General features: G+C 47.8%; 1 protein-coding gene across 1 annotated transcript in view; it reads left to right on the top strand.

Moving 5' to 3' along the window:
- The window catches only part of LOC119459078 (ubiquitin thioesterase trabid-like), a 78,115-nt gene that overhangs the window by 1,618 nt on the left and 53,189 nt on the right, over positions 1-23,308 (top strand). Inside the window, exons 3-4 of the mRNA XM_037720914.2 lie at positions 5,095-5,361; positions 9,943-10,092. Coding sequence (XP_037576842.1) covers positions 5,095-5,361; positions 9,943-10,092 — 417 coding nt within the window. The remainder of the gene's footprint in view (positions 1-5,094; positions 5,362-9,942; positions 10,093-23,308) is intronic.

Below are 23,308 nucleotides of genomic sequence, written 5' to 3'. Positions count from 1 at the left end.
CAGCTGGGCGAGCAGTTTCTGGGCAGGAGTGGTTGCAGTGTGCTTGTACAGTTGCAATGTAGTTTTGTTGTGAACAGCATTTTCTGCTTGTTACATCTGCACCATGAGCCCTGGTCGCTGAATATAAGATTATGCACGTTTGAGAGATGCATTGTGCACAGTAGCGCACCCAGGATCTCTGCCAGGGGGGGGTTGACAGTTTGCCAATACCATCTAAACACCACTAATTTCGATTTCTTCACGTGAAATTGTCAATAAAATGCGCTTTTTGCGAGTGTGCAGACGATTGCGCGTCTTACATCTTAGTTGCAGTACTCAAATGCGTAAGGAAAGGAAAGGGGTTAAACAAAAGGGGGGGGGGTTAAGTCGGCCTCAGGGGGGGGGGGGTTCCAACCCCCGAATCCCCCCCCCCCCCGTCGGTGCGCCACTGACTGTGCAGTCATCTAGATTCTCTCATCCGCTTCAAATAACTGTCTTCCCTTTGCAATATCCCCCCCCCCCCCCTGAGTAGAATAGCGTAGAATAGTTTGAAAAATAGCTGTCAAATCCTGGGACATGTGAAGACATCTCTTGAAGGGAGCAAACAGGCCAGGTGAGGGGAAGACGTGATGAGTGCTCCCATACAAATCGTGGTTTTGTGCGAAACACAAGTGAAAAAGGACAAAAACATCCAAAACAGATAGGGGTAGAACATTGAAGAGCAAGAGAGAATAATACAAAAGTGCTGTTTGCAATACTGCCAACAGTTGTCAGTAAAGCAAGAATATAAATGGTATCACCTTGCTAAAGTGCATACAAAACAAGAAAAAGAAAAAAAAAAAAAAGACAGCAGGCGAGAAACAAGCAACTGCAGGAAACTAGAGAAAGCTAATGCCAGGCAGTTTGCAATGGAGGCCAGGTAGTTAGGTATGGGTTAAAATAATGAGAACCTTAAAGGGGCCCTGAAACGCTTTTCTAACTAATCGTAGAATGGCCTCACTATTAAAGGACGTCGTCTCATGAATCTTGTGGTGCAAAGAATTTTTGAATTCTTCAACTATAAGTTGATGTGAGGTTATCGCCCCTATACCTGGCTTTTTCTCTTTGTTTCATCTCCGCTAACGCGCTGGAAGCTACACAGCGGAGAAGCCAAGAGGGCAAAGCCCCCATCAAAAGTTGTGTGTTGCGGTGGCAAAAGGGCTCATCGCAGCACCCTGTGGCGGCTATCCTTCACTGCGTTACACAGCCCGCCACTGCCATCTTGGAGGCCATGCGCAGCTGATGCAGCTACATGCAGTCCAAAGATGAAATGAAATTTTTTTTAGATCGCAGACATATATATTTTTCATTTATTTAACTCCAAATTACCAATTATGTATTACTAAGAATGCTCTCGCGATCACGAAATCAGCCAGTAGCATTTTGTGGGTCCAGCTGCTTTCGATGACTCTGCATGACGGCATTGCAGAAGCGAGAGCAAACAATAGTTAGCTGTTTTTGACACGATATTTTAAATTCCTTGCTGCATGCAGCGCATTAACATTTGGCTCGCATGTTGACAGCAGCCTCTATGGCAAATCGGCAATGTTTTCTTACTATGTTCAAAACATGTTTCAGGGTTCCTTTAAGTGGGTTAAGGTGGCGGTGCCACTCCGGCGGCATGCACTCGGCATTTTAGTCATTGTTTGTGGACGCACTGTGCTTCCTGCGCTCATTGGACAAATGTGAATTTTATTGCGTTAGAAAGCTTACTTTCTGCGCTTTCCAATGACACCTAGTGTTATCGCCTACCCTGAAGCGATATCAAGCTGTTTCACGTCAGTTCCAACATTTGTCAAATGTGGCGCCACTTACCATTACGAAGTGGGCAAAACGCAGAGGGAATTCTTTCTCCAGGTTTGAGTGTTTGGCTCAGTCTAGTCACAGCACCTCCCCCACATTCCTTCAAGCACACGTGTCTGCAACCAGACCTTCAATGTAGTCCTACATTAGTTCACTAACTTGTAGCTGCAGGGAGAAAAATATGAAAGAAAGAAAGCGCCGTGCTCGGTACATCATGAGTGCATGCCAGCTAGCCAGCAGGTTAGGCTATTGTGCCAAGGAGAATTGCAGATTGCCCTCGCCTCCTCTATTTTGCAGGCTCGTACGATGATATCTGGAAACTTTCTTTCCCCACGCGGTGTGGCGCGACGTGTGTGGTGGGGTGCTGTGTTTGACTATTGTACGCGACGCTGGTTGAACGATAGGATTAGCAGCAAACAATGAGCGAGCCTTGCAGACTGCAGCGAAAAGTGCTGATTGTGTGCGTGACCTGCTGCATTCCAAGCCGTGCGCTACTAACCAAATGTCACGTGTTCTGACGCCCAGTGAAGTTTTGAAACACGTGATTTCCAGTAGGTGCCTTTCTCGTTGAAAGATATATCGTATTTGTCTGCGTAATCATCTTACTTGCATAGTGGTCCCACCCCCACTTTCTTTTTTGAGTGATCATCGTAACTTTGAAAATCACTGCAGTCACTGCAGTTGGCTTGTTGCAGTACATGGCAGCCTATCTAGCAGAGTTCTCTGCCATTTCTTTTTGCAAAGCTTTTCCACCATTGCATGCTGAACAGTGTGCACAACAGCCAGACCTTTCATCAGTGGGCGTTCCTGGAAGTGGTCTCCATCTGATGTACTAAGCTCATATCAACGCTGCATAGCTTCGGCAATTGCAGGAACCACCACTCTGGTACCAAAACATGGCCGACGCCCTAGGAACATTTGTTCGCCAGCCCATTCCATTCCCCCATTCATGTTCATACAGTTTGCAAACAGCGTGAAAAAAAAAAAAATGACATCTGTTTTGGGATATATGAGGCTAATAGGGCTTTAGTTGGCTACACTCAAAGCCTTTCCGTCGCGCATGTCTGTAAAAAGAACCCTTTTTGGCGCTCTGCAGGGCGTGCAATAGGGGCTCTGTGTATTGTTAGCGAGCTTGCTGAGATTTGTGAGGCTGACGTAATAGGCCCCTTTAAGTTATCAGGACGGGGCTGTTTAGTATAGGTACTGAATAGTGCTGTGACATCAGTAAATGTTGCCTTTGTGGGTTTAGCTGGTGCCCCACCACAGTGACATTTGAAGTGCTACTGTTCTCCCTGTGGGATGGCCCAGTATATTGATTTTTCTGCAAAGCAGGAGGCCAACCTAAGGCACATAAATTACAATTTATTCTGGAGTGACTTGGTAGAAAAAGTTCATGATTTTAAACCTCTTCTAACCTGTTGAACTCTGAATTGCATTTCAATGTCATTTGAGGCAATATTTGTTTGATGGGAACTATAAGAGCACATATGTTGACTTTTATTATTCACATGATTGCCTTGTGTAAGCTCACACTAGCAAATGCATTAATGCTATTGTAATTTCAAATGGCTGCTCTAACTTTGACGATGATCTTGTAATAAATTTGTGAGATCAGTGCACAATGTTAAAACGAACACCTTATTTGTGTTCAGAAAGCACAAGTGACATCAAACAAAAAACTGCTGCACATGGTTTGACTGGAAAACTACTGTATTTGGAGATAAGGCTCGGAAATTAGTTTGGGATATAAATGTTAACACTGGATGTATTTTTTTAGTGTTCATCAATTTAAATACTTGTTGCATTCCTCAATGCCTTGCAGGTCATATATGTGGCATTCTTCATGTTTGTACCATGTGAGAACATCTGTGGCTCTTCAGCTGCTGATAGTTGCTGTCTTAATCAGCACTGTGCCACTAGCACGTCACTCGCCTGGCTATGGTGCTCTGCTGCAGAGCACGAAGTCACAAGTTCAATCACTAGTTGCAGCAACCACATACCAATGGGGGTGTGACATAAAAACACTTGTTTACAAGGCTTTAGGTGCATGGTAGAGAATCCCAGCTGGTCGAAATTATTACAAAGCACACGTCCAGCCACTGTTGTGTACCTTATTGTTAAGCGCTGGCATTAGGGTGTCAAGCTCTGTGATGAATAATAATAATAATAATCGTGACGTCCTTCATATTGACACGTATACATGTTTATCTTTCACCGGAGGCCGCTTTCCACCGGCTAACAAATGTTAAACGTTATTGCTCGGCGCAGGACGCGCCTGTGTCGGAGGTTTCTAGAGTGTTATCGATGCTTCTTTCCATTGCCTGTTTTCACCGACGCTTATGTTATCTGATTGTGTGACCGACGCGAATTGTCTAGAACTTTCTGGAAGACAAGCGGGCATCAGGGATTAATCTAGAACCTTCGATGACTCAGGTATAAAAGCCGACGCGTTTCGCCGCTGATCAGATTTCGCCGATCGCCGACTGTGTTCGCCGCTATCGTTGTGTTTGAGTGTAGCTTGCTTTTGTGGGCACAGGTTCGCCCAATAAACAACCAGTTTCGTCATACACAGTTTTACGACTGTTTACTTTAGCGTCACTACTACGTGACAATATGCTTGTTGAGATGAGCACCATGTCGCCGCCCAGCCTCTCCAATGTAGCTGGCGTCACAATCCGAGCACTCCACCTTGTAGACGACACTGCTTTGCTCATTCGGCAGCGTGCGGTCCTTAAACTTCAAAAACATGTTTGCCAGTGTACACATGGGCTTAAACACGCCCAACAGCCGCAAAGCCCGGTGCACTGTGTTGGATACACCACAGCATACGGCATGCACACAAATGAAGTTGGCCTTTCAGCCGTGCTGTTTCGATCCTTGCGTGCGGCGTCACATATCGTCGACAAAGCTCTCAGGGTGATTCCACTTATTCAAAATAGCGGGGACATTTGCTACTTCTTGTGACCGTAAGAGCTGAGTTGACGACAACTTTGTACTTCCTACAGCCATTTTTCCAAAGTGTACATCTTTGTTGGTGTTGCAGCCCTGAAGTAGCTTTTAACCAAATTGGCACTTTTCTTCAGTTGTGTTGTGCTTCATCACATAAGTTGGTCAGACTTGAGTGGCACTGAATTGTCTCCACTAAAAGTATGGGGCTTGTGTCCGTGAGTTGACTGAACAGTGTGCAGTGTGTGCAGGAATGATTGCCTTTATATTTAAATGCTAAACAGTGGTATATCAGAGCCGTGACAGGTATGTGATGTGGCATTCCAGATCTCGCCCATAGTGTCCCCTGATCCGGCCAACCCATACCAGAAATGGGCATGCGGTCGGTGCACGTATCTCAACTGGCCCCGGTCAAGCAAGTGCACCCAGTGTCTGCAACTGCGAGGGTCGCCAAGCGTTGTGCCAGCCAGCCCGCCATCAAGCCAGCCACAGCAGGCCACAACGTCTACTGAAGTAGCCCACAGCAGTACTGACTTACGTTGCAAGTGGACTTGCCATGCCTGCACCTACGAGAACTGGCCAAAGTCACGAAAGGTCAGTTAGTCATGCCACTAGTGTTTGCTAAGGCGCAAGATCGTGCAAGTGAGCATGAACGATTAAGTTTGCATCCACTTTTTATAACATGATCCTCAGAAAGATAGCTTTGGAGCTTATGAAAAATTCATCCTTGTTTGGTGTTTGAACCTGGTATCACGGCTTTTAAAGGACACTATTTCTAATCTAATGAAGAGTGAAGGGCATGATAAGGGGGGGGGGGGGGGGTGAATTGAGAACTGGAAATGCAGTATCATTAACTAAAAATTCCGTTTTTTATGCAAATGTTTCGTTTTTTACCATCCTTAAAAGGGTTAGTGCAAAGCTTCATACCACACACTTTTTGTGGGCTTCCGTCTCGCTAAAAATTTAGCAGAACCCATCTCTTGATGACTATCAATGGTAATGTGCTTAGCATTGAATCAATATAGCGACAGAACGTATTGCCACCATCTAAACGAGTCATGTCTAGAGTACATGCTGCAGTAGGATTCCTCTTTCACGCTTCCCGAAAAACACTCCGTGCCGTCTAGCACCGCTGCTACGAAGCCTACGTGTGGTCTCTGAAATGCGTGGCGTGCCAGTGCGTGTGAACGATGAGAAACGCGTCATGCAACAACCAGGCTTCTGTCTCACTCTCTTTCACTTTTTTCTGAACACGCTGTGCCATCTTTGCGCGTGGCCTTCGAGATGAGAAAGTGGCACGATGCCTGTGAACGCTGAGAATTCTTCCCTCGCTTGCCACACACACAGTGACACATACTCAGTGACCCAACTTAGCGAGAGGTTTGAAGAGCGGCACATACCCAGTGCATTCATGGCTCAGCTTTAATATTACGGTGACTTGCTGTGCCAGTGTGTGGCATGGGAACATAAAAACATGGGCTTTTCTTCATTGCTAATATGCAGCCGTGTGATCGGTGTGATCACGCTAGATCGGGATGTTAGTTTGTTGTCTGCGGTCAAACCAAGCCAAGCTGCTGGCTCAAATGTGCTCGCACATTTACTGATAGTCGTGAACGCATTTTTTTTGGACAGGGATCTATTCTGCCAGACTTTACCTTTAGTCGCCACAAGATTGGACATGGGATCAATTCAATTCTTACGCTCCTTTCATTGTCTTGTCTTCCTGCTGAGGCGTTCATCTTAAGTTCACAAGGGCATCCTTCACATAAAGTCATCACAGCGTTAACCTCCAGCTTATCTTTGCAAGTACAAATACAGTTAAACCTGCTTATAACGAACCTCCATATAACGAATTCCTGGATCTAATGAAGTTTTTCTATTCCCTGCCGTTGCTCCATAGAAGCACATGTATTTGAGACCTCTACGTAACGAAGTGGCAGCGGGAGACCCCCTCGAAATAAAGAATTTTCCCCGCCGACAACCTAGAGATTTTGCCCCAAATTTTGTCATTTTTGAGCGAGCAGCAACCGGAAGCACCTTCTTCGCCGCAACGGAATGCGAAGCGGCGGCGTCGCGCTTGGCGCACTCGAATTCACGGCGACTGCAAGGTGAGAGCGAGTGCACGTGTGCGTGCGTGCGAGAGGCAGGCGTGACCTTTCCCCCTCCCTTCATTCAAACCTGATCCCGCCGCTTGCTGCAGCTGGCCTAGCCCACCAAGCCGGCACTCTCCTTTTCCTGTTGATGTTGCCGAAGGAAAAACAGTTTTCTTTTTTCAACGCGCTGGCAGCGCCACTCTTTGGTTACTGCGCAAGTCTCTGCGCTTCACTTCACTAACCTGATACTAGGTGATGCTATGCGACGCTACGACGCCATCGTGTCGCTCGCTCTTCATTTCCAACAACACGCGCCCACGCATCCAGTACCTGGTGTGACATTCCAAGGATGAGTGCTTCGACGAAGAAACGCAAGATATTGACCTTGTCTGCAGATCGCTTTCAAGATACGGCGGCCGCTGCTGAAGTAAACGACTCCCCCGCCGTGCCTAGCGCGGAAGCGTGCTTCCCCCCCCCTTCTCCCTCGTGTGCGTGAGATTGAGTCGGCTGACCCCCGCAAGCTTTCACTCGCACAACAGTGTACGGCACGCGGCGACGATGTTGCCGTGTTTGGACTTTACACGGAACCCCAAAGCAATGTCCACGGTGACGGCACAAATACGCTTCGCAATAAAATGTGCTTCTGTGCGGTTACTACTCCGACAGCGAATTCGCACCCTCTACGGCAGTTTCTCCACATTACCGGGAACTTATCTCGAAAACCATGCTTTTGTGCGCGGCAATCGGCCACATCTGTACGAGCAGGAAATACGTTGTGGTGGCCGTGTTGCAAGTTCACTATCGTTGGTGACTGTCGTCCAGGCGTCGGAACTCGAGAACCGAACGTCTGCGCACATAAGATTTTGCTGATTTTGTGCATGTGCGTGTAGAACAAGAAAAATAGTGCGCACTAACCGTTTGGTGGGCAATGAGCGACTACGGCTTAAGCGGTCAGCCATTACATGGGGTTAAATGGGGGCTGGGGGCGGGAATCTTCGCGACTACGTTTAAACCGCAATTACGCATTAAGCGGGTACGTATCAATGAGGTTTGACTGTAGTATTCTTACTTCATATAGCTGTCTGCTAATTTGCTGTCGCACTCGATGCTTCGCCTTTCGGGAGAAACTGGGACTTTTTTGTTCATCGCAACTTTAGTGTATTGGGAATAAATCTTGAGCGATAGTACATACGCTAAGCATTTCTTTTTCGAATTTTTTTGCCGAACCTGCATATAACGAAATCCTCTTTATAACAAAGTTTTTCGGGAATTGGTCAATTTCGTTATATCCAGGTTTATCTGTAGTTGTATTGCAGTATCTTACCACATTTATCTATGCTAAAATGTGATAGCTGGTTTCGTTCATCAACTATCACTGCCAAGATTTGAAAATTGACTTGGCCGATTTTATTTTAGGTGCTGTGTGACTAAGGATTGTCTTTTAGGTAGCCTGCGATGTGCTTATTTTGAAATCTCTGGTTAAACTTTTAATGCGTGAACATCAAAAGTGTCAAAGTGGAGGAAAGTGTCTGTTTGTGAAGTGTGGGAAGCCGTTCACATGGCAGAGGTGCGTGTGTGTGTGTGTGTGTGTGTGTGTGTGTGTGTGTGTATACATATATATATATATATATATACACATACAGGGTGTCCCAGCTATCACGCAGCACGATTTAAAAAAAGAGGAATGGCGTTACGCGAAGCAAACCTAGTGCGTATTGTTTCCAGTACAGTGTAGTAGAGGCCAGTAGTTTTTTCGTTACTGAGATTTAATTAGGTAATTGTAATGAATTATGTAACTCGTTCAGTACTGTCCTAATTATCAAAGTGTCATAGTTATAGAGCAACATGAAAAACTCCCGATACAGCTTTCTGTTGCGCAATACGTGCTTCATAAAAGTGTTTTTCCGAGTGTGAAAGAAGCCCGTGAATACACGTAAAGTGCCTCGAGCAGCCAGTCGCGCGGCAATTCTGCGTGTATTTGCGGGCTTCTATCACGCTCGGAAAAACACTTTTATGCAGCACGTATTGAGCAACAGAAAGCTGCATCGGGAGTTTTTCACGTTGCTCTACAACTTTCTCATTGACACTTTGATAATTAGGACAGTACTTAACAAGTTAGATAATTAATTACGATTACCTAATTAAATCTCAGTAACGAAAAAATTACTGGCGGCTACTACAGTGTACTGGAAACAATATGCACTAGGTTTGCTTCGCGTAACACCATTAGTCTTTTTTTAAATCGTGCTGCGTGATAGCTGGGACACCCTGTATATACATATATAGTGTAACTGACGGTGGTCTGCTCTGGACCACTGTCAGTGCACTTCACTTCTCGAAGAGGCAGGATGTGTGACAAGTGAGCACACCAGTGTACGGTGCACGACTTTGCAATGTGGTGAATGTGGTTTAAATACTGGATCCGAGACCTCAAAGAGGTGCGACATAATGCTAAGGCATTTCTTGCATTTACTGCTTAATTGCTACTAAATTTTTTTTCTGTCTGTTCTGACTAAACATTGTTTTGTATTGTTTGGACTGCAGAGTCTTTTTGTAATTATTCTGTTGCCACTCCAGCAATAGCCTTGAACAGAGCTGCAGCATCTTGAAGAAAAAGAATAAAAATCTAAATGATCTTGCCAGATAGACACTCTGGTAGTAGTCCTCCTTTAATAGAATTGACAGTGCATAATTCAGGAAACTAAACCCCACCATCCCCCTTTTTGAATAAATCGTATTGTAGTTAGCCATTCAATATAGAGGTGTACATGTAATGTTCGCCTTGAAAGGTGTTTGCCGCTGCATCCTTAGCTTTTGTCTATAATACTTCTCATGGCCTTTTGGTTATACCGCTAAGTAATATGTTATGCTGTGGGGGTAGAACATAGAACCATTCCTATTTAAAATTGAAGGCGCTTTTTGCGGTTCTTGCATAAAAAAAGTTTACTTCAACATTGTCGTCCCCGTTGTTTCCACACATTTTCCTACGTCGCATATGTTCTACGATTGTTGCCGAGTAGTGCTTCTGCTCTTCTAGCCTGTTCACGTGTTGTATGTTGCTGACATTTCATTTTCATTGCAGTGTGTCATGTGTAATGTGGGTCGTCTGAAAGGCGACTCACCAGTCGGCAATCGGACTCCTGATCCTGATGACCAGCGTAATAACTCTGCGGGAGTTCCATCCATCTGTACTGGTGGTAGCAACCGTCTCACGGGAACAACTGAGATTGAGGTAAGAAAGCATGTGAAGTTTGTTTCTTGCTGTTAATGTGCAGGAGCCTTACGTACACCGTTGCAACTTTTTAATAATATCACACGAGCGTCGACTCCCCAGCATGTCAGCAGCCTTTGTAGACGCGAGGGGCACTCCTGAAGTGAGCAGTGCTGCAGAATTCATTGAAACTAGAAATCGCCTCTCGCGTCCGCGTACACTGTTGCTGATGCTTCTATATATATACAGTTAAACCTGCTTATAACGAACCTCCATATAACGAATTCCTGGATATAACAAAGTTTTTATATTCCCTGCCGTTACTCCATAGAAGCACATGTATTTAAGACCTCTACGTAACGAAGTGCAGCGGGAGACCCCTCGAAATAACTAATTTTCCCCGCCGACAACCTAGAGATTTCGCCCCAAATTTTATCATTTTTGCGCTAACTTCTCCGCCACGACGGAATGCGAAGCGGTGGCGGCGTGCTTGGCGCGCTCAAATTCACGGCGACTGCGAGGCGAGAGCGAGCGTGCGCGAGGGGGGCCTGCATCCCTCGACCCGGCGATCTTGCCGTTGCGGGCGTGACCTTTACCCCCCTCCCTTCATTGAAACCTGATCCCACTGCTTGCTGCAGCTGGCCTAGCCCGCCAAGCTGGCACTCTCCTTTTCCAGTTGATGTTGCCGAAAGGGGGGGGGGGAATTTTTTTTTTTACGACGCTGGAGAGGAGGAGCCTTCATGCCCGCTCGATCTCGCCAAAGCTTGGATCTCGCTGCGCACGAATGGAGGACTCCCGGACGATGTGCAGATTTGTGATTTTTTAGGTGCGGACAACTGCGCTGTCACAACTGAGGAGATGACGGATGAGGTTCTGGCAGAAACTATCTGAGATCGCAGTGACGACAATGGACCTTGGGAGGACGACTCAGCACGCGCAATGCCCTCCGCAAAGGAGGTGCTGGACGCCATCGACCTTTTGCGCTGCGCCACGGGCTCGCTGGACGATGACTGAGCAGCATTGTGTTCATTGATGTCGTACAAACGGTCAGGGCTGCCGTCCATCATGAACAAACAACAAAGCAAAGTCACGCAGTTTTTTACCGCGAAATAAATGTTTTGCGTGAACTCTGCAGTCTGTTACCCTTTTCCTTACTTACCTAACCGTTTCTTTTTCAAATTTTCGTGCCGAACCTGCATATAACGAAGTCCTCTTTATAACAAAGTTTTTCGGGAATTTGTCAATTTTGTTATATACAGGTTTAACCGTATTCGATATATAAAATAAAAATTTTATACAAAAGGTGTCAAGGGGATTTTACAGCTGTTTCATATACACAATAATTCGTTATATGTGGGTTCAATATATCCGGATTCGACTGTATTGGTACAACACCCGGAGTCTTGACAAAATAGTGACAGACCACCACCTGCCTCTGACAAGATCTCCAGAGCCACAGTTGTGGATTTAAGGGAACTATTGAAAACACATTGCGGAAGCCAGTCCCTGCAGAGCTGCAGTAACTGGCAAAATTGTGCAGGAAAGGCTAGCAGAAAAGCCGGCCGCTATCTGTGCATCAGAGGTCACCCAAAAGGTAAAGGAAATGAGCACTCAAGCTGACAACCTCTTCCCACCACCAACAGCATATTGACAGCCAGTCATCAAGCCTACCTTAAGTGGGAGACAAAGACCGTCCCGCCGGCCATGCCTCACTGACCCTATTTTGACTGAGGAAGGGCTTTCAGAGCGAGCACGTAGCAAAGGAGGATTGCCGAGCAACGCTTCTTTTGCAGTTTGGCTGCATCTGCGCGGCATTTTGTTGAGGGGAGAACGGCGGACTAGAGACCACGCCTGAGGTGACAGGATCACTGAGCTGTAGCTGCACCTTCGTTGGGAAGTCTGACCAAAGGTATCTTGGCAAAAATGGTCATTCCTGAAGGGGGCTGTAACCCAGCTGTTGACATGGTAATTCATCGTGGAGCACAGCATAGCTCAAGATCCAATGCCAGATGAGACTTCGACCAGTGAGGACCAGGAGGCCCCTGGGACAAAGACTGGCTCATCGTTGTCGGAGAGGCAGGACATAATGGTATCAAGAATTCGTGTAACCTGTTGTCACTTGAAGTCAGGTGGCACAAAGTCTTAAGGAGAGAGGGGTGTGGGAGACGGCAGAATTTCAATGCTTTACCCTACCGCAAGGTGCTCAGATATACCCTCGCCTGACTTCACCCTCGTAACACACTGACTGGTTCTCGGGGAGAGGGGGTCCCGGTTGGGACCGCCCACTCTTGAAGAAGGGGCTAGAGAAGATGAATGCTGGATACCAACCAGAGTGGAAGGAGCTGTAATTTGTGTCTTTAAAGGTGACCATGACCGAGAACACCCGAGCGACTCCGAATGCCGGAGGCCACAGCACTAAGCACAGGTGTATATGTACAGTGCTCATGGAATGAAACACGACAGGGAATTTTTAAGGTGCGACACGTAATATGTGCAATTACTCCAGAGTTATATGCCATGTCGTTAAAAATATAACTGAAGGTGTCGCGGACTCTGATCTAGAATAAAGTGTCCGACCCAAAATTACACCAATGTCACACGAACTGCAAACACTGCAAATGCAAGTATGCACATTGGTTAGCCCTAAATTGATGCGTTTCATTCTGTGACCTCTGTACCCCCACTTCTTGCTATCCTGCGACCTGCCTGCTCATGAAGCATCTCTAAAACCAGCACATATTTGTTGGGAAGACCCAATAGTAAAGCGTTTGGTTTGTTCTGTTATCACTGCGTGTGTGTCGGGTTTGTGACCACGCACTGGTGTGGCCTCCGAGATGTCTAGAACTGAGGTGCGCGTGTGCGCTGGGAAGCTAGACGGTGCTCGTGGCACCTAAGTAGGAGCTAGACTGGGTAGGGCCTGCTTAAAAATTCACCTAGTGCAACTGACATGACCACTGTTGACATAGCCTACAGCTCTTCTACTCTGTCCTGCTTTCATTTATATGAGCCTGGCAATGAGTTTGTGACCCATTAAAGGGCAACTGTGGCAATTTTTTGACCATGTCAAAGTAATGGAATATTTAAGTTCCCGAGACCCCCCCAGTCACGCGTCTGATAGAATTGTTCAGCAAATTGGAAAATTATTTTAATAAGGCAAAGAAGCGCAAAAACGAAACCGAAACCTGACCAAGCAGTCAGCGAACCTCTTCGTGTGACGTCACGAGTGTTCACTCAGGGGGCAAGGCGCTCAAGACATGCTGGTGTCGCCCGCGGGGCGAACGAAACCGGCGAAGAGCAGACGCTCAGCTTATTCGTGACCGCGCCGGACCTTCGAGTGACAATGTCAGCTGCACCAGCTGTTCAGATCTGTCAAGTAGTGACAGCTATGATTCTGACAAATTCAGTAGCCACGAATTGCCATTCGCATTCGACCCGCCACCACGAGAGCCGCCCATGCGCAACATATCGTGCTGCAACATCAAGACCAAGGGTAGCCCTAACCACTGATTTTATACGTGTTTCTTGCTATTTTAGGTGTTTTACCCCTTCTCAGGTGAGCGCTTCGCATGCTCACTGTAGAATGTGGAGCATGACTTTCCGCATTTGTATCCCACAAGAACGCCGCTGACAGTCCAAAGCGTCGACCAGTGCATTTGTTTACATCGGTAGGTACAGCAACCACTTGTCGCTCGCTTGAGATATGATGCTAGCCGCTCATCGGTAACATCAAATAATAATGTCTGAACATATCAAAACTCGCAGATTTTGTGCATGTAAGCAACCTTACATCACTCTGGGTCGCGCTGATATGAGCAACCACACACCTTCGAAAACAGCAAGTGGGAGATAGCAGTACGGGAGCGTTGTTATTTTGTCTACTTATCATTCTTCGTATTCTCTTCATGCACACAATTAGTGTTCCTTAAATTGGACAGACATAGGACATTGCGCATATGATCGTTCATTTAGAGAACGCATAGTATTCTCGCGAAAACGCCGATGCCAGTATTGACATCGTTGACAGCTGAACACCGTTGACAGCTGACAGCTGAACGAGGTGGTTCTTTACGCTGCTGTGCCGAAGAGGCCTCCGCTTCCTGCCCATTTGCTATACGAGGCATACAGGGCACATTAGAAGCAAAATAATGAGTGAGCATAACAATAGGTAAAAATACACCCATCTAGGTAGTCACATTTAATTTAGGGAAGCGCCAGCAAGTGCAACTGGCTGCATTGGAGAACGGCAACGTACAGATGTTGATAGCGCGTCGTGTCATAGCTTCTGGATTTTTGTGTGTGCACTGTGCGAAATGAGGAATGGTTTATTTCAAATCTGTGTTGTAAAAACTGAGCTACAGAAGCAGTTTTCTTCATCCTAATGGCTTAATTAGCTTCAGATCAGTCGCTCAGGTCCGCCAGCAGCAGACGCATGAACTCGGCGACTGTGATAGGTTTAACCTTGGCTGAATGCCATCGGCTCAAACTGTGTTTGCGGATGGCTAGGGCTGAAGTTCGTGCAGCCAACAACGCAACACCGCTTGCCACCTCGCATCACTTGCCCGTCCACAGGGAACGCAACTTCTCGCGAGAGCAATTTCTCACGCCAAGCACTAGCTCACGATCGTTGACTCCTCCACACTCTCGTCGCTGTCGTCTGCATGATCCCAGCATGCTCTGCGTGGAACATTCCTGACGTCATACACAATGTGGCCTGTGATTGAGCAGGAGGTAAGGTAGGGTGTTCGAGGCAATTGATTAAATTCATTTGTAAAAAATCTGTGCAACTCTCAAGCCTGCTTTTTTGAGGACATGACGGAAGTGTTCAGAGGAACATACCCAGCGAATTTCATCACATCTGTTGACATCGAAAAATTGCCAGAGATGCCCTTTAGGGAAACTGATTTTGTCGAGTTCATATCTTTATTTCATCTCTAAAGAAGAAAGGGGGAGTTGGGTAAGAGTGAGCAAGAGCTTGACGAAGGCTGGTCCTCCAATGTACAATTCGACTGTATTGAAGCAAATACATGGTAAAGCAAAAAAGATAGTCGAAGATGTCGACAGCAAGTGCTGCGCTTGCACGTAAGGCATAAATAAAAGTACATTAAGCCACAAGGTGCTCTTGGTAAAAAAGAACATAACACAGCAAAGAAATGCAGCTGGAGAACAAATGCAAATGCCGTTTTAGCCACTTGGCGATCGCGGGACCACGTAAAATTTATCAGTGGCTCGCGGAACCCCGAGCAGGGGCCTGCAGAACCCACTTTGAGAACCCATCCTCTAGGTTGTCGGTAGGGAAAATTGCTTTATTTCGAGGGGATCTCCCCTTCATTACGTAGAGGTCTCAAATACATGTGCTTCTATGGAGTAACGGTGGGCAATAGAAAAACTATGTTACAGTAAAAGCTCGATGATACGATCACGGCTAATATGAATTTCCGGATGATACGAATTTTTTTGTGGTCCCGGCCGAGCCTCATTACTTTGCAACGTGCTAGAGAACGGTTGTTACGAATCGATTTTCAGCCTGCGTCGGTTGATACGAATAAACGCCGCCCCACCGACGGCCGCGAAAGAGAACAGCGCGCAGTCACGCGCTTTCTCTCCTCTTTTGGTGCGGAGGCGCGGCGCCGGACAGCGCGGACTCCGCGACTGGGCGCGAAGAGTTTGAAGCGGTGGCGCTTCAAGAAATAAATGCTTTTTACGTACATGTGCCTGAGTGAGTTCACCTCTGACTCTTTAATTTAGCTACAGTTGAATCTCGTTAATTCGAACACGCTTATTTCGAACATACCGCGCACCGACAATGCTCTTAGCAGCGCGCCAAATAACGCGGCGGCGCCTCCGACCGGCATTGCTCCGACACCACCGTAGAGCAAAAGCTCAGGAGAGACCCCTCAATGCCGCGCGCGAAGGAACGGGGGAAAAAAAAAAAAAAAAAAAAAACCCCGCGGCGGAAATTTCACCCTCTCTCAAATTGCAAGGTCGCCGTTTCTGCATCGCGCCGGAACAAGCTTGTACGTGCCGACTAGTGTGTTCTAGACAACCATATTCTAGCACACACTAGTGCCGACGTCTCAGCCACGCGGATAAAATGGCAGTGAACCCTTCTCCTCTATTTTCTAGTCACATGTTGACCTTGCACGCTGCGGCAGCAGCGCAGAGGGAAGCAGCGGCGGAGGCACAGTCGGGCCAACGAAACTGCCACGTCCACAAATGCTCGCTTCCCGATAACGGCAGAAAACGAAACTTCAGGGGGCGGCTAAAATAAGCTGGCGCCAGCACGGCGGCGGGCGCGCACGGAGATGTGCGCACGGAGTCGAAGGTGAGAGAGCTACGATGGAGTTGAGAGGGAGGGCGAGGGGAGCCACCGAAGCGGCGGAGTTGACGCGGCCAAATCTGCTTCCCTGGCGCCCCCTCCTCCCTCACCTTCGACGGTCTCCGCGCGCACCCGTGTGCCGGCGCCGCCCGCTCGCTCCCTGAAGCTTCGTTTTCTGTCGTTATCGGGAAGCGACCGTTAGCCGGCGTGGGCATTTTCGTGGCCCGCGCTTGCTATGCGCTTGCACGCCGCGATATTTCTCGACTCGCACCGTTCGTGCATCGTGCTATGGTGCACGAATACTTCAAAAATACGTCCTTTTAATTCAAACAAATTTTCGGGCCCCTTCGAGTTCGAATTATCGAGATTCGACAGTAGTTTTAATTGTGTTTCGATGATACGAATTTCGGCTAATACGAATATTTTTCGTGACCCCGTGAGATTCGTATCATCGAGCTTTTACTGTATATCCAGGATTCGTTATATGGAGGTTCATTATAAGCAGGTTTAACTTATAAGAATTGGAACAAGGTTTGCAAGTGTCACATAGAATACTAAAAGAAGTGCGACACATTGAACAACCATTTGCTATAGATGACGGTCAATGCAAGGCAGGAATCGAATGACAATATACGAAAGGCATAAATAAGAATATGCGAGTAATGCAACATTCAGTGCTTTAACATTATATTACATAGTATTATAGAAAAAACATTAGGCGTGGCTTTGCGCAAACACCAATGACCAGCGGAGCTGAGGGGAAGCCTCACCAAAGTTGTGCAAAGCTAGACTAAGAAGAGTGTAGTTTAGCAAAGGCAGGATCAAAGCTAAGTGAGGTTTAATGGAGATAAGCATTACTTGCTGCTTCTGAAGCCGCTTCTCTGCAGCATTCCAATCGAGCGGCTTTTTCGTCGGGAGTTCTAGTGGTTGGCTTTGCCATTGCGCTGTGTCGAGAAAGTCCAGGGCGAGAGGTATGCTCGCCGATGTGAAAGCGCGTCTGTTACTAGGAAGCACTGACATCATTACTAACGCCATACCACGTGCGCTCGACGTGGCTGTGCATTGTCTCCGCTCCCGCTCAACTCCGCTTTGCCACCTGTGCCGCCAGTCCTCCTCTCTGCTCACCTCCCTTCTCCCCCCTCGCCACACTCTCTTCCCTCTCCAGAGCTTTCCCTCTCAGTATACACTTACTCCTCTCCCGACTTGGTTATGCTGCAAACATCGCTGCGCACGGACCAAGCTCGACTTTAACAACTGCGCTGTAAAAAATGCATGTTCAGAAGACAGAAGCTATCGTCACCGGTCTCTGCAGCAATTGTGTGAGGAAGATCGTTCTACAAACTGCACCAGAGAGAGCTGTCAATTTCAGGAAGCTGGGCTACCAACCCATGTGAAGCGTGTTATCATTGCATATCTTCTCTCAATTCTAGAGCTAAGATAATTACGGGTGTGCGAATACCAAATAGATTTCGAACCAAATAGAATCAAGAAAAGACAGCCGAATATCGAATCGAATATTGAATATCAAAATATATTTTTGACAAAATTTAATGCTCACAAATTTTAGGGCAAAAAACGTGGTGTTGCCCATGCTCTGGAGTCTCCTTGCATTGCATAACAAGAATGCAGCAAGCTATCTGTAACATAGGTACATACGGCCTATTCTTATTAAGGGAACACCAAATTGTATGCCAGCACTGATTACTACTCAGTTCGAGTATATGAAGGTCTGGAAAATATTTTTTTTTATCGATAGAATTGCTGTTGAATAGAATCAAGTGCGCTTTTTTCCTCTGAAACTAATGAATTTGTGGCGTTCTGTTGTACTGAATACCAAGGAGGTTGTCAGTTTAATAGTGGACCTGTGTTCTGCAACAATCTTTTATTTATTGCATTGAAAGTTTTGCTTTCCTGTTTTTCTCCAAAATGCAGAAGGGCTATCCCAACTTCACGGCAGGTGGGTTATCATAAGGCCAATCTGTGCAACAGATGAAAGAACCGCTCATCACATTACTTGATTACCGCTCCGCACTTAGCTGACTTAGCTGACTCATGAATTGCGGCTGAGCGGGGCCACAAACGTGAGTGGCCTGCATGGTGCGGGCCACTCAGTGCCTCTCGAGAAAGCCTTGTTCCTAGCAGCAGAGTCGGTCACACGCACGAGTGCCTCTTTGTCATCCGTGTTTCGTCACTCACCATGACTAATCATACAACGTAGAAGGTGCAGCGTTGCGAAGAAGGAAGAGAAGAAAAAAAAGGAGAGGGGCTCGACGTCCCTCGGTTCCTCTGTGGGGGAAGGCAGGGAAGGAACACTGCTTGCAGATGCTACTCGAGGCAAAGGGAGGATGTTTCCATTGGCAGCGACGCTCACCTCCTGGCAACATGGTAGAAGGACATTTGATTACTGTTACAATAAAACATAATTTATTTGAATTTAATGGGAGCGAAAAAAAAATGTGCAAATCAATCGAATGTTGAATCATCGAGAGTGTCAAGAAAACAATAAACAAATGCTTACTACGTCAACATGTCAACACTACGGCATGTGGCCAACATGCGTACCGAGTCAAAATGAAACTACTGTTAGGTGAAACCGCGGCCGCTATCGACGCGATCATGGATGGCGACTCCGCAGTCGTGAAGGCACGCCACCAACATGGTGCTATGCGCGGTGGTAAACGCAAGAACAAAGGATTTAAAGGCACTAATAGGCACGAAGCGTTCTGGCGTTGCTGTCATTCACATACGATTTCCACTGATGACAATGGCAATGCGAACTCCGCCGCTTCGTTTCGGTGGACACTAACGCCGTTTTTGCCCTATTGTGTCGCACATTTGCGGCCCTCCGCGCTCATCGAGTTCCGAGAGTTGTCCGAATTAACCAATGTGCGGCCAAATACATTCTAATTAACTAGAGTTGCATTGCATTAAATGATGCATACGCCTGCTGGGACCAAAGGACGTGTCTGAATTATCCGATTTTCCAATATAACGGGGTTGAATTAACAAGGCTTTACTGTATCTCCTCCAATAATGAACTACGAACTACTTAGATGGTGTTTTAGAGCTTCCAGTGTACAACTAAAATTTGCCATGGGGCCAGATAGGTGCCTTTTAAACTTTGGCTTCACGGAGTGAACACGCTGAGCAGCGAATGCCAGACACCCAGCATCAAAACACTTGACCCCTGTCAACTGAAGCATCTAATTGGCAATGACAGACACGAGCCAATTAGTGTTTCCTATTGCGCCCCGGCTTGTGCTTTGTCTGCTTGCAATATTGGGCAGCTTGTGGGGTCTCACATGTGCTCTTGGGACAAAGGAACGTCAACACAGTAGTGCAAACAATCAAAAGGGCATTTATTGCACCTTTCTTACACTAATACACACTAGCCAAATTACAACCAATAGAACATTCACATGGGCGCGCGACAAATCAAGTAAGTCCGACTCACCGCGACCCGATAGCGAGCGAATACGTTCGCCCCATGCAATGACACCATCGCCTAGTCGTTCACGTGTACGGTCACGTGAACGGTGGCGCGTTCGAATTATCCGTGTTCGTCCATACCGGTGCCCCGCTCCGAGCCACGCGAGACGTCTCGCGAAGCGTGGATCGGCGTATGCGCGGGACGTCCGCGTCGCTCACCGATCCCAACCCAAAAAGAGAGAGCGCCTTCGACCTTTTTCTCCCAAGTCACCCCGCGGTTCGGTGGCGTTAGCATTGCGACACTCGCGCCATCTCTCGCAACGCGCCGCAACCACTACGACCGCCTACGGCACCCAGCCGCGTGGTGAAGCCGGACCACAGGAGACGCGTGAGAGTCGCGCATCCCCACAAGCTTATTGGCTGCTTTGAGATGCAGCAAGCAACAATTCGTCATTAGTGCCTATACTCCATTTGATACATAGAAGGCAACACTGCAGAAGTTACACAAATAGTAGTGAAATCATAGAAGTCTCACTCCACGGGTTTTGCACAACACTTTCCACAGAATAACTACTTCACATGTTACAACTACAACTTGTAAATGTAAGGTTACATGAAATCGATGCATCACTTGTGCACTTTGTTCGTCCAGTACGCGGCACACTCGTATGGTTGCGAGCACAAGTGGTGCATTGTGGCTACTGGTCGCAGAAACTTGTCACTCTGCTCAACGTTGGTAGATAGATTCAAATCTGCGACACCTTTCATGCACAGTCAATGACTGATTTCGGAGACCTTTGCGGCACTGCCACATACCCTGTAGAGCCATTGTGTAAGAACGTCTCAAATTTGGGACAGTGAAACGCTTCTCTGTCAGATTTTGCGTACTTTTTGGCAGGACCGCAGATCCGAAATTGCAGTAATGAAAGCCACCGCTGCCAATATTTTATCTCTCAGCCTTGAAGTGGCGCTCGCACGCCGATCTGCTGGAAGCAATAATCAGAGAAGCGCTCATATTGCTCGTTATGTGGAAAGCACAGCAAGGGTAAAGTTTGCGTCATGCCAGTCACAAAAGTCAGCTTCACCGCACTACAGCTGTGTTAGGCATTCAAGCATACACAATGTATTGCAATAAAGCATAGTGGAAAGGAAACACTGTCACGGGTCACAGTATGTATTTCTTAATTATACACGCATGCACCTGCTGTCTCCTGTCACAGTATGAGCACCAATACGCCTAAAAAGTGTACTGGCAGGCCTTGAGAGCTATTTTGGACATGCCTGTGGTGATTTGAGCCGTTGGCGGCAGTAAAAGGCATGCATTCAGTTTTTCGGACGTTACTGTAATAATTGTCATATTTTGTGACGTGAAGGTTGAGACCTAATGTAACATCGATTTAAATGATGCATACTTTTATATATATTGTAGTGACAAATACCGGCGCCAGCAGAGGACGAAGAAGACGACGTTTTCTTGTTGTTGGTGCTCGCTCTCGCTCCGCTTGGCCGTTGCCTGTTTCTGGCCTTCATAAAAGCGCCAAGCGCATCTAACCTTGAACGCGTCTTATCAATTGGTGGAGCGTGCTGGTTCCCTCTTCATCCTGGAACTCCGTACCCGGACTCTACCCCCCGCCTCGGCAATGCCTGACGACGCGCCACAGCAGGGTGCTGCCGCACCACCGGTGGTCGCCTGCTCCAGCGTACCACGACAGCGAGACCCTGTCATTTTCAACGGCACCGACGAGCACGACGTCGAGGACTGGCTCACTTCATATGAGCGGGTAAGCGCCCACAATAAATGGAATGACGGCGACAAGCTCAGCTACGTCAACTTCTACCTGGCGGGCGTAGCACAGCTGTGGTTCCACAACCACGAAGCTGATATTGCCAACTGGTCCGCCTTTAAAGCGAGCTTCGCGGAAGTCTTCGGCCGACCCGCTGTTCGCAAGCTCCGCGCAGAACAGCGCTTACGCGGTCGCGCCCAACAATCCGGCGAGAACTTCACGTCCTACATCGAGGATATTGTGGACCTCTGCCGTCGCATCAACCCTGCGATGTCCGAAGCCGATAAAATCAGACACATCATGAAGGGGATCGACGACGACGCCTTCCACATGCTCATAGCCAAAAATCCCCAAACTGTCACGGACGTGGTTCAGTACTGTCAGAGCTACGACGAGTTGCGGAAACAGCGCATTGCTACACGCCTCCCGAGCTCTGACACAGCCAACATGTCAGCGTTAACTGTAGGCTCCGTTTCTGCTGACACCACAATGCTCATGCGGCAGATACAGCAGTTTGTCCGAGAAGAAGTGGCGCGACAATTGTCGCTTGTTTCCTGCGTCCCAGACTCTGCGCAGGCGCTTACTCCGACGCTATGACAGGCCATAGAGGAGCAAATTTCTGAGGCTCTCCCAACCACCTACCAGCATCCGCCTGTTTCCGCTCCACTCACCTATGCTGAGGTCGCACGCCGCCAGTCACCAGCAATGCCACTCCACACGGATCCTGTTCGACCAGCAAATACCTTCTACGCTGCGCGTGCGCCTGTCCACCCGAACCCGCCTCCTTTTCGCCGTCCCGCACCGCCGTCCACTAATCCTTGGCGCACCCAGGACAACAGGCCTATTTGCTACTTCTGTTGTCTACCTGGCCATGTCGCACGTTTCTGTCGTCGTCGTGACATCCGTACTAGTGCGGGCGAAGTAAATCAAGGCTACTTTCCTTCTGAGCCACCACACCCGATCTCCTCCCACTCAACGATGAACAGCTGCTCACCGAATCGACGTGACTACGGCCCACGTCGGTCGCCCTCACCACGTCGCTGTTCACTTTCCCCAATGGTTCGTCGCCCCCCACCAGTACAAGCGGAAAACTAGCCCTCGCAGTTCCGGAGGCAAGAACTTCGCTCGTGTCGACAACTTCAAGGCCTCGATTTCTACCTGCGAACGAAATCACCGTGAATATCGAAGGTGTTTCTGTGCAAGCACTTGTCGATACTGGAGCCACTGTGTCTATTCTTAGTGGAGAACTGTGCCGCAAGCTCAAAAAAATTACGATTCCGCTTTCCGACGTCTCCCTGCGTACCGCAACCGCGCACCACATTCACCCTTCAGTGGCATGCACAGCTCGCCTTGTCATTCAGGACGTTTTGTACGTTGTCGAATTCGTCGTTTTTTCACCGTGTTCACACGACGTTATTTTGGGTTGGGACTTTCTTGCTGCTAACCATGCCGTTGTTGACTGTGCGCGTGCCGAACTTGAGTTGTCGCCGACGTGTGACGCCGCATCTGACAAGCCACCTTCTCGAGTGGTCGTCGCCGCGGACACTGATATACCTCCTTTGTCTTGTGTTCTTGTGCCACTTTCTTGCGACTATGCTCCCTCTTCCACCGCCCTGTTTGCGCCCTCCGAAGCCTTCACCTCTCGCAAAGACTTCCTCCTTCCTTTTGCAGTTCTCACAGTCGAAAACTCTTGCAGCGCCATTTATGT

This window comes from Dermacentor silvarum, chromosome 1, assembly GCF_013339745.2.
Source record: "Dermacentor silvarum isolate Dsil-2018 chromosome 1, BIME_Dsil_1.4, whole genome shotgun sequence".
In the NCBI taxonomy this organism is placed as follows: domain Eukaryota; kingdom Metazoa; phylum Arthropoda; class Arachnida; order Ixodida; family Ixodidae; genus Dermacentor; species Dermacentor silvarum.
This window is presented reverse-complemented; position numbering and strand designations above follow the sequence as displayed.